At 36.4% G+C, this 14,782-nt stretch overlaps 1 protein-coding gene across 2 annotated transcripts in view; it reads right to left on the bottom strand.

Annotated features, from left to right (window-relative positions):
- Window positions 1-822: 822 nt before the first annotated feature.
- LOC127418315 (glycine receptor subunit alpha-4-like) overlaps window positions 823-14,782 on the bottom strand; it is a 67,910-nt gene continuing 53,950 nt past the window's right edge. The window contains exons 7-10 of one of the 2 annotated variants that reach the window (XM_051658861.1): window positions 14,341-14,555; window positions 9,044-9,193; window positions 6,228-6,338; window positions 823-1,740 (exon numbers count right to left, since the gene is read on the bottom strand). In XM_051658861.1, coding sequence (XP_051514821.1) covers window positions 1,447-1,740; window positions 6,228-6,338; window positions 9,044-9,193; window positions 14,341-14,555 — 770 coding nt within the window. In that variant the 3' untranslated portion in view covers window positions 823-1,446. The remainder of the gene's footprint in view (window positions 1,741-6,227; window positions 6,339-9,043; window positions 9,194-14,340; window positions 14,556-14,782) is intronic. The other variant, XM_051658862.1, reaches the window with a different exon arrangement.

Here is a 14,782-nt window from a genome sequence, read left to right as displayed (position 1 = left end):
TTGAACTGCGTTACATTGGGTTAATCCATTAACAAATGGGGTGGAATTAATCTGCCCCTACCATTTCCTGAGTTAATCATTTTGTTTCCTTCAACACAGACACATCTTTTCGTACGCTCATTCACCCTTGGGACTGTAGCATACAGAACACTAGATTAGTTACTCCTCAGACAAAGGGCTGCACACAGAGGTTGACGGCCTTAATTCATTGTCATTACCAAAGAACGCAGAGTCCTTTTCAGACTCATTAGCAGATAAAACAAATCTTGTGATTCCCATAAAAATCCCCATTCGTCCTTCCTCAGCACCAATGCCTTTCTCCTTCACCCTGCATCTCTGCACATCCTCAGACGGCAATCCGGACAGGAAAATAAATGATGGCTTTTATGTTTGACTGAGGAACACATTTTGAGCACACACTAATAGAGAATGGCTGTGATGTGTGATACATGTCTCTGTTTGTTGACAATTAAAGCTTGATGCTGCCAGAATGACAGAGCATCACAAATAATTTGTTTCCTCCAGCCATCATTTTGAGCAATTTTAACCATGATGGAATGATTTGGCTATTTTGTTTTGAGTGTGATTAATAAATATTAATGGAAAATAAAATACAAATATGATGCTGAACAGTAGTTTATAATAAATCAGTCTGAAAATGTACTGATTTAAAATCCAGAGCAATTTTCATTAATGACAACTACAACAACAAAAGAACTTAACTTGCGCTTTTGAATAACATTCAGTTTTTTTCTTCTGTGGTGAACTGTAGGGAAAATAATGCACCACGGTACAAAACAACTCAGATTTCTTGGTAGAATATCCATTTATTCAAATTTAGACAAAAAGAAATACACATTTGTGCTGTGTGCAGTCTGTGAACAACTCTGCATATGTACATTTTATACACTCATATATATTTATAATCTCATATTAATAAAACAGTACACCATCCCACTGTAGCTGTACCCATGAATAGTAAATCCAAATCCTTGCCTTCATAGCCCATTAGTTTGGCATTTTAAAGTGTAAAAACACATTTGTTTTGAGGTTTTTAAAAACATTCATTCAAGGATGCACCTTGTGGTAAAATTCAAGTCAATATTTTGGATATTCAACAGATGGAGCTGACAAAGTGAGGACAATAGCACTGGCTATTAGTGCAATCCACTCAAATTAAGATGTGAATGAGAGGAGAGCCAGGTCCCCAACAGTATTTGCATCTATGAGCCCCCTTGTCAGTCTGAGTGGGCACTTTATATTCTTTTTGAAATCCAGAAGTCTCACCTGAGCACAAGGTTTTAGCACTGATGGCATTTCTGGCGTGAATATGCCTTTGAAATACACTTCTAGTGTGGATATGACAGGCAGTTTTGGTTCAAAGAAAGAGAAAAGTAAAGAAAAGAAGCAGTAAAGATGAATAAGTGCCGTAACCAGGAGAGATGATTACAGGTTGGCATGAATGTCCTCGTGTCGCAGCACTTTGTAGGTGATCCAGTAGAAGATGTTGAATATAAGGAAGCTGAGAGGAAACACGGCTCTGGATATGGTATCAATCCGTTTAGCTTGGTCCACAAAACGCTTTCGGACTGCTTCCCCATCGTACAGCACTTGCACTGGGGGTGGTGGGGTGAATACATTGGAACCTCCCACAGTTGTCCCATCTTTAGATTGTAGGCAATGACCCAATCCATACCCACGGAAGTAAAAGCCACGGCTTTCCCGAACGAGCTCCTCCTCCTTTAACAAAAGTAGGGAAGAAAAGCCTTCTCAGTGTTTGTTAAATGTTGTTTAGTGTCAGGCAATAAAGATACTTCGACCCACACTGCTCACACAGCACAATAAAATGTGCTATTCTATCATTTTAGCTCATGCATTAACATGCTTTTATGATTGCCAACTCTGCACAGCTTTTGGAGCATTGGTTGATCACAACAAATGAACCTTGTGTCCCAATGACATTAAGGCAAGGATATATATTTGCCTCCCTTATTTGGCCTTACCAAATAAGTAACAAATCTCTCAAAATACCCACATGAGGTGACAGGGCCTCAATTAAAAAACCTACAAAAGGTATTGTCATGTGATTGATGACAAAGCCTCTTTTGCAGACTCTCGGAATAAGTCTTCTCCCTCTTCAGACCCTCTTTATGGAATATTAATAGACATATAGCCCAGTCGAAACACTCCCTGACACCTTGAGATGCACAGAAAGGCAAGGTAAAGACATTTTCACACCAATGGTTAAATGAGTGAAACGATTCACACACGAATGGTCTATTCACACCAACAGGGAAACGAAAAATTGTTGGGTTGAATGGAAACCAATTTTAGACTGTTACAATATGTGGCACTCATCAACATCTTATTCGTGTATGTGGAATGCATCTTTCAAAAAGTAAGACACCTTTTTCTCCTTTTCTTTCTCTACTCCATTAAAACTACTGGCATCTACTGTCTCATTAATTTTTCATCAAAGTATTGTATATCTAAGACAATAGAAGGTACAATCTACAGTTCTTTAGTTTGTTGCTTAGTCAAGTTTTACGCATGTAGTATTTTGGCCTACATTTGTTATTTGAATTAGTTTATCTGTCAATCTATGACAAATTACCCCTTTCCTCTAAGGGTACGTTTTCATGACAACGATGTACTAAAAAACAAAAACGTTTTTTCTTTGCATTTTTGAAAAGTTTTGTGTTCACACGGATCTGCAAAAACGACTAAAAGTGCTGTATTATGCACGCCAGGCCAATAATTCGTGATCTCACTTTGTAAAGAAACACTCCGCACCTGCAAACATAAGCATTCTTCCACAGAGCGGTGAATACAATCAATGAAGATGGCGAAAGCATTGAGCAATTTTGTCTGGATGGACGATGAGGATTCTTTATTACTACAAGTCTTGAGCAGCACTAACACAGTCCTGTAGCCCGCCATTGTAGTTTTGAATGTCTCGTGCGTTGTTTTGAAGTACTCGTGCGCATGCCTATAGACTGAACACATAATACACATGCACATGACGTTGTCGTTTTCACAAATTCGTATTTTTGTATGTTTACACGGAGATGATAACGGCATCGTTTTCAAAAACTTGCACTTTAAAACCCGTTTTCAAAAGTTTGCGTTTTCAGGCCCCAAAACGTTGTTGTCGTGTAAACGAACAGCCAAAACGCATAAAAAGTTTTCAGTTTTTAGTTGAAATTGTTGTGTAGTGTAAACGGCGCTTAAAGCATCAGAAGATTAAGTTCTCGTTTAGTTCTTCATTAAATCCTCCCCTTGTAATTAAAAGAACAATCTAGTGAATCACGTGCCTAGGAATAATGATGTGTTTGGTTAAAGATAAAAGGCACCCATTTGAAGGGAGTTTATGTCATCTATGAAAACAGTTTGGGTTAGACCTTAGTGCTTTAGTGCCTTACCTCTTAAATCAAGATTAGACAGTGTCCAGACTCTGAAGAGTCTAGTGTCTAAAAAGAACTTTCTGCAGAAATGTTTTAGTATAAAACAGGTCAGTTCTATTTGTGTGGGGCTTATTACAGATTAGAGGGAAATACTGCACACTGGGGGCCACTCAACATTATGGACTAAAAGAAAAATAAAACATTTTAGGTGGAGGCACACCTTACCATAAGCACATACTTGTGTATTACACCCCCCACACTCCTAAATGGAACAGTTCGCCTAAAATGAAACTCACTTTAAAGGAGTATTCCAGGTTCAATACAAGTTAAGCTCAATCGAAAGCATTTATGTCATAATGTTGATTACCACACTTGCCCCTCCTTTTCTTTAAAAAAAGCAAAAATTGAGGTTACAGTGAGCTACTTACAATGGAAGTTTAGGCCTGTTCAGTTTTTTTTTTTTTTTGGTTCGAATGTTCGTTTCGAATGAGCTTTTTTATGGTAACAATGCATTCCTATGGAGCTATGCACACCGGGTCTAACAAATCGTCTGGTTTTTTTTAATTTTTTTTTTTTTACAGAGAGTGTTCCGATTTTTTTCCCCTTTGGACTACGTTGAAAAAAGTCAGACCAATGAGATAAGAGCTTTTTGTCAGTCACTGCAGCCCTTTGTACTGCAAATATAAACACATTCTGTTTTTGAAAGTCAGGTTTTTTGTCTTAAATGACATTATTTAATATGTACATCACTGTGCCTGTTATATTCTCATAGCATTAAAAATAGCAGCCAGGTTCAGCAATTTGTTTGCACTGAGCATGTAGAAAATCCCCCCAAAAGACTCTTTAAATGCTATATTTTACTGTAGATAAACGAATTGCAGAACCACACTTCTTTATTGCAAGTGTATTATAACAAAGTATTGACCGAGAGCAAAGGTATTCTTTTATATTCTTTTAATGTTATGCAACATATTTTATAATATCCACCTTATTTTGTTATGCAGAAGTAAGCAATGGCTGCATTTCTGGCGAATGTGTAAAAGTTCTGCTGTTATTGACAGCAATGTAAATAAATTGAAGGATAATAATACCAGAATTTAGTTATATAAGTTTATAAACTATCACACTGGTTTAAAAGAACGATTCGTTCACGAACTGGACATCACTACTCTCGAATCATCACGAATTTGGTGTGAACAGGCCTTTAATGGGCCAGATTTTTGGAGGGTTTTAAGGCAGAAATGTGAAGCTTATAATCTTATAAAAACACACATTCTTCTGTAGAAACCTGTGTATTATTTGTGCTGTAAAGTTGTTTAAACATCATTTTTATCAGTCATTTTAGGGTTTATGGCGTTACATCGTCATGGCAACCAAGTGGTTAAAATGTATTAGGCCTATAACTTTACACAATAAATGTAAGTAAACAATTGTATCATACTAAAATCATGTTAACACATGACACAACACATATTGTTTACATATTGTGGATATACTTTTAAAACAGTGAGTATTTTAACAATTAAGCTTAAATTGTATTGAACCCAGAATATTCCTTTAAAGCTTAAAGGATAGTTCACCCAAAAAAAAAAAAAGAAAGAAAATTCTCTCATTATTTACTCACCCTTATGCCATCCCAGATGTTTATCTTTCTTTCTTCACTTATAACAGAAGAATTTGAGCAGAAATCAAGTTTTTTTTTTTAAGTATATTTCAGCTCTGTAGGTCCATACAATTCAAGTGAATGGTGACCAAAACTTTGAAGCTCCAAAAAGCACACAAAGGCAGCATACAAGTCATTTATATGACTCCAGTGGTTAAATCCATGTCTTCAGAAGCAATTTTAGCAGTTTTGGGTGAGAAAAGACAAAACGTAACTCCTTTTTCTCTGTACATCTTGCCATTGCAGTTTCTAGGCACAATAACGTATTCAATAAGGGTTAGGTTTAGGGGAAGGGCTGGGTGGGTGTCTGTGGTACTCATAATAAACACATGCTGCAGTGATGCCCCTATACTATATTATTTGTTAGTATTTAATTAGGGGTGCAAATAGCAGCTAACATTATTTGCACTTAGTGCAAAGTAGGTGCTTTTTTATTGGTATTTACACTTAGTAAATAGCCTCTGCCATACTTTTATGCTGCATTTGTGCTTTTTGGAGATATAAAGTTTTGGCCACCATTCACTTGCATTGTATGCACCTACAGAGCTGAGATATTCTTTTAAATATTTTTGTTTGTGTTCTGCAAAAGAAAGTCATACATATCTGGGATGGCAAGAGGGTGAGTAAATTATGAGAGAATTTTCATTTTTGAGTGAACTTTCCCTTTAAAACAAGACCCAAAAGTTTAACAAAAGTAGTCCATGTGACTCGTGTATCATATTCCAAGCCTTCTGAAGCCATATGATAGGTCTTGATGAGAAACTAACTGAAATTTGGAACGACATGAGGGTGAGGACACTTTGGGTGAACTGTTCCCTTAATGAATTTGCTAAATGCAGGGAAACATTTGTCAGCTTTATTTTGTCTATATTTACTCATCAGAAGGTGACAATTTTCCACATTACATATGTGCTTAAAGAAAAGTGTTGCCTGAATTTACAATATGAGACCGCTTATCACTGCTGCGGACATAATAAAGAAGAATTTCATGACAGAATTAAAAAAAGTATAAAGACATACAGACATCACCATGATTCTGAGAATGTAATGGGGTATAAGGGAAGTGTGTAGAGAACAACCAGACTAAAGGGGTGCTGGGTTTCTAGGGCTCAGTGTATGCCTGTGGGAAAAGAGGATAGGGATACAGATGGTAGTATTACCCTGACACAGGTGTTGCAGTGCTGGTTGGGTTTGCTGAAGCTTGTGCTGTTGCCAGGGAGCTCGTTCACTTTCCGTAGCAAGTCGATGCTTCCTGGATCACTTGCTTGATCCTCCATGATGAAGAATGTCAATGAACATAGTGCATTTATATGAAATGTTTTGTACATTCTTAGTCCCTGAATGTTATACAACACTTAATACAACAGTTAGTTTCGATGCACTAATCTGATTAAAAAAGCATTCCAAGAGTGGTAATATTTCCCACAACAGCAACGGGACGTTCCACTGTTTGCTCGTCTGAGTTTGCATCATTTCAGACAGGCTTCTTTATAAAAGTATTTTTGTTGGTGAAAAAAGAAAATACATTTTTGCCTGAAATGTACAGCAAGTTACTAAATATGATAATAGAACAGTTGTATAAAAGCAATATCACACTTGCAATCATGCTGTTGTACTTAATGCTGTTGATTACCTACAGTATGGATGAATCACAGCTGTTTTGATATTCAGGTCAAAAGCACTCGTTCGAGTGATATTGCTTAATTTGTCTCATACTTTTAAACGTCTGGGGATCAAAAGAGCACAACCATCTATCAGTCTATCTAGAGAGCACATCCTTTTTAATCTTGCAGAGTACAGTAGACTTTAAGCATCAAATAGTGTATAAGTGCATGCAATCAGAAAAAGGCTGAGCAGACTGAATATCATCAAAATTGACAATTGTGTAAATACTTAAACGTGCAATTAAAAGGACAAACACAGTCATGTGTTTCAAAGCCGGTGCTCTCCATCATCATGTTGCTAGGCAACACTGCTGTGAGAGCACACTTCTTTGCAGGTTGCTAAGGGACACTCAGATGAAGTGTGCACTCAAGCTAACTGGCCAATATCTTAAAGTCTCCTCTGCAAAACTTGATAAAATTCAAGAGGATAATGTTCAAATGTCAGAGTACAGTCAGCTACAAGTCAGACATACAGCACAGATCTGAAAGTGTTTGCGATTGCAAGAACATGTGGCCTAATTTGTCTGTGGTGTTATTAAGGCAGGATGAAGCCGAGGATTGGTTGTATTGATTAGTGATGGGTCATTCATGAACGATTCGTTCATTTTGAACTAATCTTTTATGTAACTCAGAAGAACGAGTAATCTCAGAGAGTGATTTGTTCATTTTGTGTTGGCCGTGCAAGCGCATTGCGCAACCTCCGTTCGTTTGTTACGTGAAAACCGCATAGGCGCTGTACAGGAAACAGAAATGATTAGTTCACCTTTCAACTCATTCATTCTTTTGTCACGTGACAGCCGTATACGCTATGCATTGCTCACACAGGAAACAGAAATTATTAGTTCACCTCTCAAGTCATCTGGTCCGAGTCGTTCATTCTTTTGTCACGTGACAGCCGTATACGCTATGCACATATGGCTGTCACGTGACAAAAGAATAAACAACTCAGACCAGATGACTTGAGAGGTGAACTAATCATTTCTGTTTCCTGTGTGTGTGCATAGTGTATATGGCTGTCACATGACAAAAGAACGAATGACTCGGACAAGAAGATTCCAGAGGTGAACTAATCTTTCTGTTTCTCATAATTAGTCCTTGGATGCATTATCATTTTTTCCTTATTGGGACTATAATCAAAATTTGCATAAGTAGATGTGTTGGATCTGGCTATTAAAAATGTTACATTTCAATTTAATTCTGCTCAAATGAACGAAATGACTTGAATGAAGATTTGTTCATTTTGCTGAACGAGACTCAAAGGTCCAAGTCAGTAAAATTATCCGATCTTCCCATCACTAGTGCTGATTAATCCTGGCCAGTAGTTGGTCCATCAGCCTAACAGCTCTCTCAGCTAGTGGCCCATGCATCGATACCACCCAGATTGATCATTCAGAACAGAGACTTTCTTGGTGATAGAGAATGGGATGAAGAGTAATGGCTGCCAAGCTCTTTGAGGCAGAAGGGGGAGGCAAACTCTCTCATTCTTAAAGAGAGTTATTCTAATTTTTCTCTCATTATTGATTCAGATCCAAGGAACACACTCGTAAATCTTCAGGGCTTGTGAGCTTGGACAGCAATTGCTGTTCTACCAGCCCTGAAAGTGCCCTGGACATTCTCTAACCTACAGTTTTAAATGAGACTGTTGGGCCTTAATATTTACAGTATTGAAAATTATGCAAGATCATAATATCTCTGGTCCTGACTGGGCAAGAGATGTTCCAAGAATGCAAATATTTAATACAACAACACTGTTAGTCTGTGCGTTGCTCAGTGACACACAATGGTTGGCCCTGCTTTGGCATAATGACAAAATAACTTGCCATATTGGGTCTAAAAAATATGTTACACAATATGACTTCAAACTGAATGGATAAAACAATGCATTCTCCTGGATTCATAAAGATGCCTACATTAAAAATCTGTCAATGTTTTATGTGTTCAGTCTGATTTTACTCTTTAAAGCCTTGAAAAGCTGGGTGTATTTTCCTAGCTTTCTGCTTTGAATGCTCTTTGGCATTTTAGTCAGTATCAATGATGTAGGATCAAGGAACAGGTTGTTTGCCTTTGGAAACTGGCTGTGGCAAAGCTTTACAAGATGGCATAAACAGTGGGCTCAGCATAGGGCACTGCTCACTATGGAAACAAGGCAATCTGAATCCCCCCCCCAACTAGATGTGACAGCCGGCGTATTGCCAGTGTTTGGATATTTGGCTGAGCACAATGAGAAGATATGTGTCAAACTTTAATCCACAGTGATAGGAGCCTGTATTTGTTTGTGTGTGTATATGTGTGTGCATGTTCATCACACTTACTATTCTCCTCCTTCGCTGCTTCTTACGCAGCCTGATGAACTCCTTATGTTGCCTTGAGACAAAGTTGACTGCTGCGTACTCCAACAGTGCCGCAAACACAAAGAGCAGACAGACAGCCATCCAGATGTCAATGGCCTTCACGTAGGAAACCTGGGATGCACAAGGTCAAAGTAACATCAATAGGTGATTGATAGGGGCATTGCTAGGAATAAAGAGGTGGGGCTGATTTTGGAGAAATCCTTTTCCTTTGTGCTACAAAGAGTAAGGACATACACCCAAGCACTGGTTCTTAGTGTTTTTTAATATTTCTGTATTAACTAAAACAAGTCGGTCTCTGTTTCTCTCTGCTCAAACCCTGTTGACATCCAACTCATTTTACACTATAATTTCTAGTCCCTTTAAATTTATCTTGAAAACAACCATATTTGAGGTAAAGGTAATAGCATTTTTGATCCTTCTAATGTTGGTGCTGTACTTTAAACTGTTAAATTTACATTGATTCATTGTAACCACTATTGAATTACCTGATTTTTTTCAAGGTAAGGGGTGGGCTTTTACTTTTTTTGTCAAAGCTAGAACTCAAAGATTCCAAAGATATTTACCAAATTTAATTACATAATTAACGCTTGACTAGCCTGTGCGAAATAACTTTGACGCGTGCGTGCTCACTGGACTTTGCCGTGTGCTCAGCGTCTGCGTCTGACAGGAGTGGTTGGGGTTTCTGAGGTGAGGCACTTTGCAACAAATGATATATTTTCATTTCAGATTCAGAACAGCGAATATTATTCATTAAAAATGCATATAAAAAGACAAAATCTAGTTTATTTTCATTTAATCTAGGCTATTTTGTTTGCTTTGAAGTGACCAAGTTTTTACCAATTATAATTTCATTATACCAATAAAATGTTTCTTGGGCCTATTTAGGCCTATGTTTTGTTAGATTTTTGTAAACAGATGCAAGTGCTTTTCAACATCCTATTTTATAGTAAAATGTAATTTGTTCCTATATTTTAATCATTCCAATGGACACTTTCTATGGAAGCCCAGGAGTGCCATTTAAAAAAGAATGAAGGAATAAATGATCAATCTATTAATTTGAAAATAAAAATGTGAATAAATAAACCAATTTATAAATGGACAAATAAATAGACACATTTAAATATGTTTATTTAATTCATGTTTTAAAATGTAATTATATTTAGCAATAAAACAGCACATTAATAAGTAATATTTAAATGCACCTTTTAAATTGTTTTTTAAAAGCATTTGACAATTGCTTTTCGTCATCCATTTGCCAGTTGCTTTTCTTTATTGTTTGACATTTCCTTTTCTTTTTCCACTTGTCAATTCATACCTGCTGAAGGCCAGGAGTGGCCATTAAAAAAAGAATGAAGGAATAAATTATCAATCTATTAATTTGAAAATTAAAACTTGAATAAGTCAATTTATAAATGGACAAATAAAAAGACACATTTAAATGTGTTTATTTAATTCATGTTTAAAAATGTAATTATATTTAACAATAAAATTGTGCATTAATAAATCATATTTATTTCATGTTTAAAATGTCATTAAATGTAGCAATAAATGAGTACATTAATGAGCCTTTTAAATGAACTTTTTAATGCACTTTAAAAGCACCTTTTAAAAAGGTATTTGGCAATTGCTTTTCCTCATCCATTTGCCAATGGTTTTTCTTTTTTGTTTTGCTCTTCCTTTTCTTTTTCCTTTTTCTTTTCCTATTCTTTCTCCAATTGAAAACTGTGTTAAAAAAATGCCATTGGACTGTTGACTCATGGGAGCAACCAATGAAATTTTGACTCAGTTATAAGACATACACCCTCTCCCACGTGCCACTCAAAGATGATGTAAGATGGCCTGTCACTGGACGATGGTACGAGCAGTTTACGTGATATTATTGGATCTGCGAATCCCGTGCATAAGGAACGGATGCGAAGCATATCAGAAGGTAATGGTGGCTCGTTCACTGTTTCTGTGAAATGTTGAATGCAGCCCTACCTGAGCGTGCACAGTGATCCTTGTCCAGGATGGGAGCTGGTAATTGTGATGCTGTCAGCAGAACCAGCCTCCCGACCCGTGCCCCGAACTGAAACACGCGCCATTTGCCTCACCCTCCTACTTCACCGTTTGTGGTACTGAACCGATGAAGATCCTGTACTAAAGCAATTGCTTCTCCTCACTGCCTGACCTTACAGCTATTCACATTTTTCATTACTGTATGAACGCTCTCTCTGCTATATTTGTGAACAAAGCCCATATACTCTACCTTCTGTGCACTGCACTGTGAGATCATTGACCATAAGCACTGGGACACTATGTAACTTTGCTAAACTGTTTCTGTTTATAAAGCTTAATAAAGTGTTACCTTTCGTTTACACAACCAGAAGGTCTTTTTTTTTTCTTCCAGTAAAAGTTAAGTGACATGGTTTAATTTCACACAATTCTGGCAGTGAAGGGGTAAAACACTTGTTTGATTATTACTTTTTTTTTCTCAGAAAATGTCTGGCCTAAATCTTGGACATTTTACCTCAAACATCTTTGACATGTTAATTGCCATTATCTGTGTCAATTAAATTTTGCCTATAACATAATCAATTCAAGTACCATTAAAATGTAAATTAATTCAAAATTCAAATTCAAAATGTTAAATCCATAAGACCCAGACTACAATTGTAAAAGAGGAATGTGATAAAAGAATGTGTACATTGTGTGTTTACTGTGTGTATAGCTACTGTCAGTCAATAAACAACTTTATGAAGATGAGCACAACAAAAGTTTAAGCACAAACTTTATTTGCGACATTATATATACACTGGCGGCCAAAAGTTTGGAATAATGTACAGATTTTGCTGTTTCGGAAGGAAATTGGTACTTTAATTCACCAGAGTGGCATTCAACTGATCACAAAGTATAGTCAGGACATTACTAATGTAAAAATCAGCAACATGACTATTTGAAAATTTTTTTGATCAAATCTAGTCAGGCCCCATTTCCAGCAGCCATCACTCCAAGTCAAAAATGGCAAAAAAGAAACAGCTTTCTCTAGAAACTCGTCAGTCAATCATTGTTTTGAGGAATGAAGGCTATACAATGCTTGAAACTGCCAAAAAAAAAAAAAAAAAAAAAAAAAATTCAGACAAAGGTGTACATTACAGTCTTCAAAGTCAAAGGACAACTGGCTCTAACAAGGACAGAAAGAGATGTGGAAGGACAGATGTACAACTAAACAAGAGGATAAGTACATCAGAGACTCTAGTTTGAGAAAGACGCCTCATTTGTCCTCAGCTGACAGTTTCACTGAATTCTACCTGCTCAACACCAGTTTCATGTACAACAGTAAAGAGAAGACTCAGGGGTGCAGGCCTTATGGGAAGAACTGCAAAGAAAAAGCCACTTTTGAAACAGAAAAACAAAAAGAAAAGGTTAGAGTTGGCAAAGAAACAGACATTGGACAACAGATAATTGGAAAAAAGTGTTATTGATCTTAACCCCATTGAGCTTTTGTGGGATCAGTTAGACTGTAAGGTGCATGAGAAGTGCCCGACAAAACAGCCGCATCTATGGTGGGTGCTACAGGAAGCTCTAGGTGAAATGTCACCTGAGTATGTGGACAAACTGACAGCTAGAATGCCAAGGATCTGCAAAGCTGTCATTGCTGCACGTGGAGGATTTTTTGATGAGAACACTTTGAAGTAGTTTTTTTTTTTTTTTTAATTGTAATAGTAATTTTTCACTTTATTAATGTCCTGACTACATATTGTGAATGCCACTTTGGTGAATAAAAGTAACAATTTCTTTCCATTAAGAGCAAAATCTGTACATTATTCCAAACGTTTGGCCACCAGTGTATATATATATATATATATATATATATATATATATATAAACACACACATAAATATAAATGTTGCTGTCCTTTTCTGCATATCGCGGCCCACTTCGGCATATCGTTCGACCCCATTTCACGGCCAGGGTTCTCCCTATGGCCAGTCCGCCCCTGCCTCCGTTGCATGCTTTCAGTTCGGGGAGCAGGTCGGGTGGCTGGTTCTGTTGACAGTACTATGATTACCAGCTCCCATACTGGACATGTATCACTGTACACGATCAGGTAGGGCTGCGTTCAGCATTTCACAGCAACAGTGAATGAGCCACCATTAACTTCTGCATCTGTTTCTTATGTGCGTGATTTGCAGATCCAATAATATCACGTAAACTGCTCATACTGTCGTCCAATGACAGGCCATCTTACATTTTCTTCAGGTGGCACGTGGGAAAGAGGGTGTCTTATAACTGAGTCAAAAGTTAATTGGTTGCTCCCACAAGTCAACAGTCCAATGGCATTTTTTTTTAACTCAATTCTCAATTGGAGAAACAAAGGAAAAGAAAAAGGAAAAAGAACAGGAAAAGCAAAAATGAAAAAGAAAAGCCATTGGCAAATGAATTAAGAAAAGCAATAGCCATATACCTTTTTAAAATGCAATTTAAAAGGTGCTCATAAAGTGAATTAAAAAGTGCATTTAAAAGACTAATTAATGGACTCATTTATTGCTACATTTAATGACATTTTAAACATGAAATAAATATGATTTATTTATGCAACATTTTATTGCTAAATATAATGACATTTTTAAACATTAATTAAATAAACACATTTAAATGTGTCTTTTTATTTGTCTATTTAAAAATTGACATTTATTCAAGTTTTTATTTTCAAATTAATAGATTGATAATTTATTCTTTCATTCTTTTTTAATTGGCATTCCTGGGCTTCAGCAGGTATGGATGACAAATGGCAAAAGAAAAGTCAAACATTAAAGAAAAGCAACTGGCAAATATATGAAGAAAAGCAATTGCCAAATGCTTTTAAAAACACAATTTAAAAGGTGCATTTAAAAATGACTTATTAATGTGCTGTTTTATTGCTAAATATAATTACATTTTAAAACATGAATTAAATAAGCACATTTAAATGTGTCTATTTATTTGTCTATGTATAAATTGGTTTATTTATTCACATTTAAATGTTTCTATTTAGTTGTCCATTTATAAATTGGTTTATTTCTTCACATTTGTATTTTAAAATTAATAGATTGATAATTTACTCCTTCACTCTTCTTTAAATGGCACTCCTGGTCTTCCATAACTTTCAGCTTACTCTCCCCCTTTTCATCTGTCATGAGTTTGCAACCCTCGTTATTGCCTTGTTATTCACTATCCCAAACTTTTCTGCTGATTCTGAATTGTTTCTCTGTTTGTATTCAGAGTGATTTTGTTACCTTGGGTAGAGAGGCTCGTGAGCCTGAGCTCTGGGTGGTCATGGTCAGCACAGTGGTAATACCCAAGCCCACTCGAGCAGGGGCGGCATCCATGTTGATCCAGAAAGACACCCAAGATAGGATGACAATCAGCAGGCTGGGGATGTACATCTGAATGAGATAATAGCCCATCTGTCTCTCTAAGTGAAACTTCACCTCAATACAGGTGAATTTACCTTGGAGAATGAGAAGAGTAAGTAAAACTTTATTTATTTAGCTTCTTTTTTAATCATATATATATATATATATATAATTTTTTTAATAATTGATTTATTATGGTTTACAAAGTGCTTTACAGATGACATGTATGCTATGTATATAAAACTCATTCACATACAAGCAGATACAAGAGAATAAAATGGACTGAGTAAAATGTCAAGTAGTAGTTCACCAAAAAAATGAA

This window comes from Myxocyprinus asiaticus, chromosome 27, assembly GCF_019703515.2.
Source record: "Myxocyprinus asiaticus isolate MX2 ecotype Aquarium Trade chromosome 27, UBuf_Myxa_2, whole genome shotgun sequence".
In the NCBI taxonomy this organism is placed as follows: Eukaryota; Metazoa; Chordata; class Actinopteri; order Cypriniformes; family Catostomidae; genus Myxocyprinus; species Myxocyprinus asiaticus.
The sequence above is the reverse complement of the archived record's forward strand: the minus strand, read 5'-3'. Positions and strand labels throughout refer to the sequence as shown.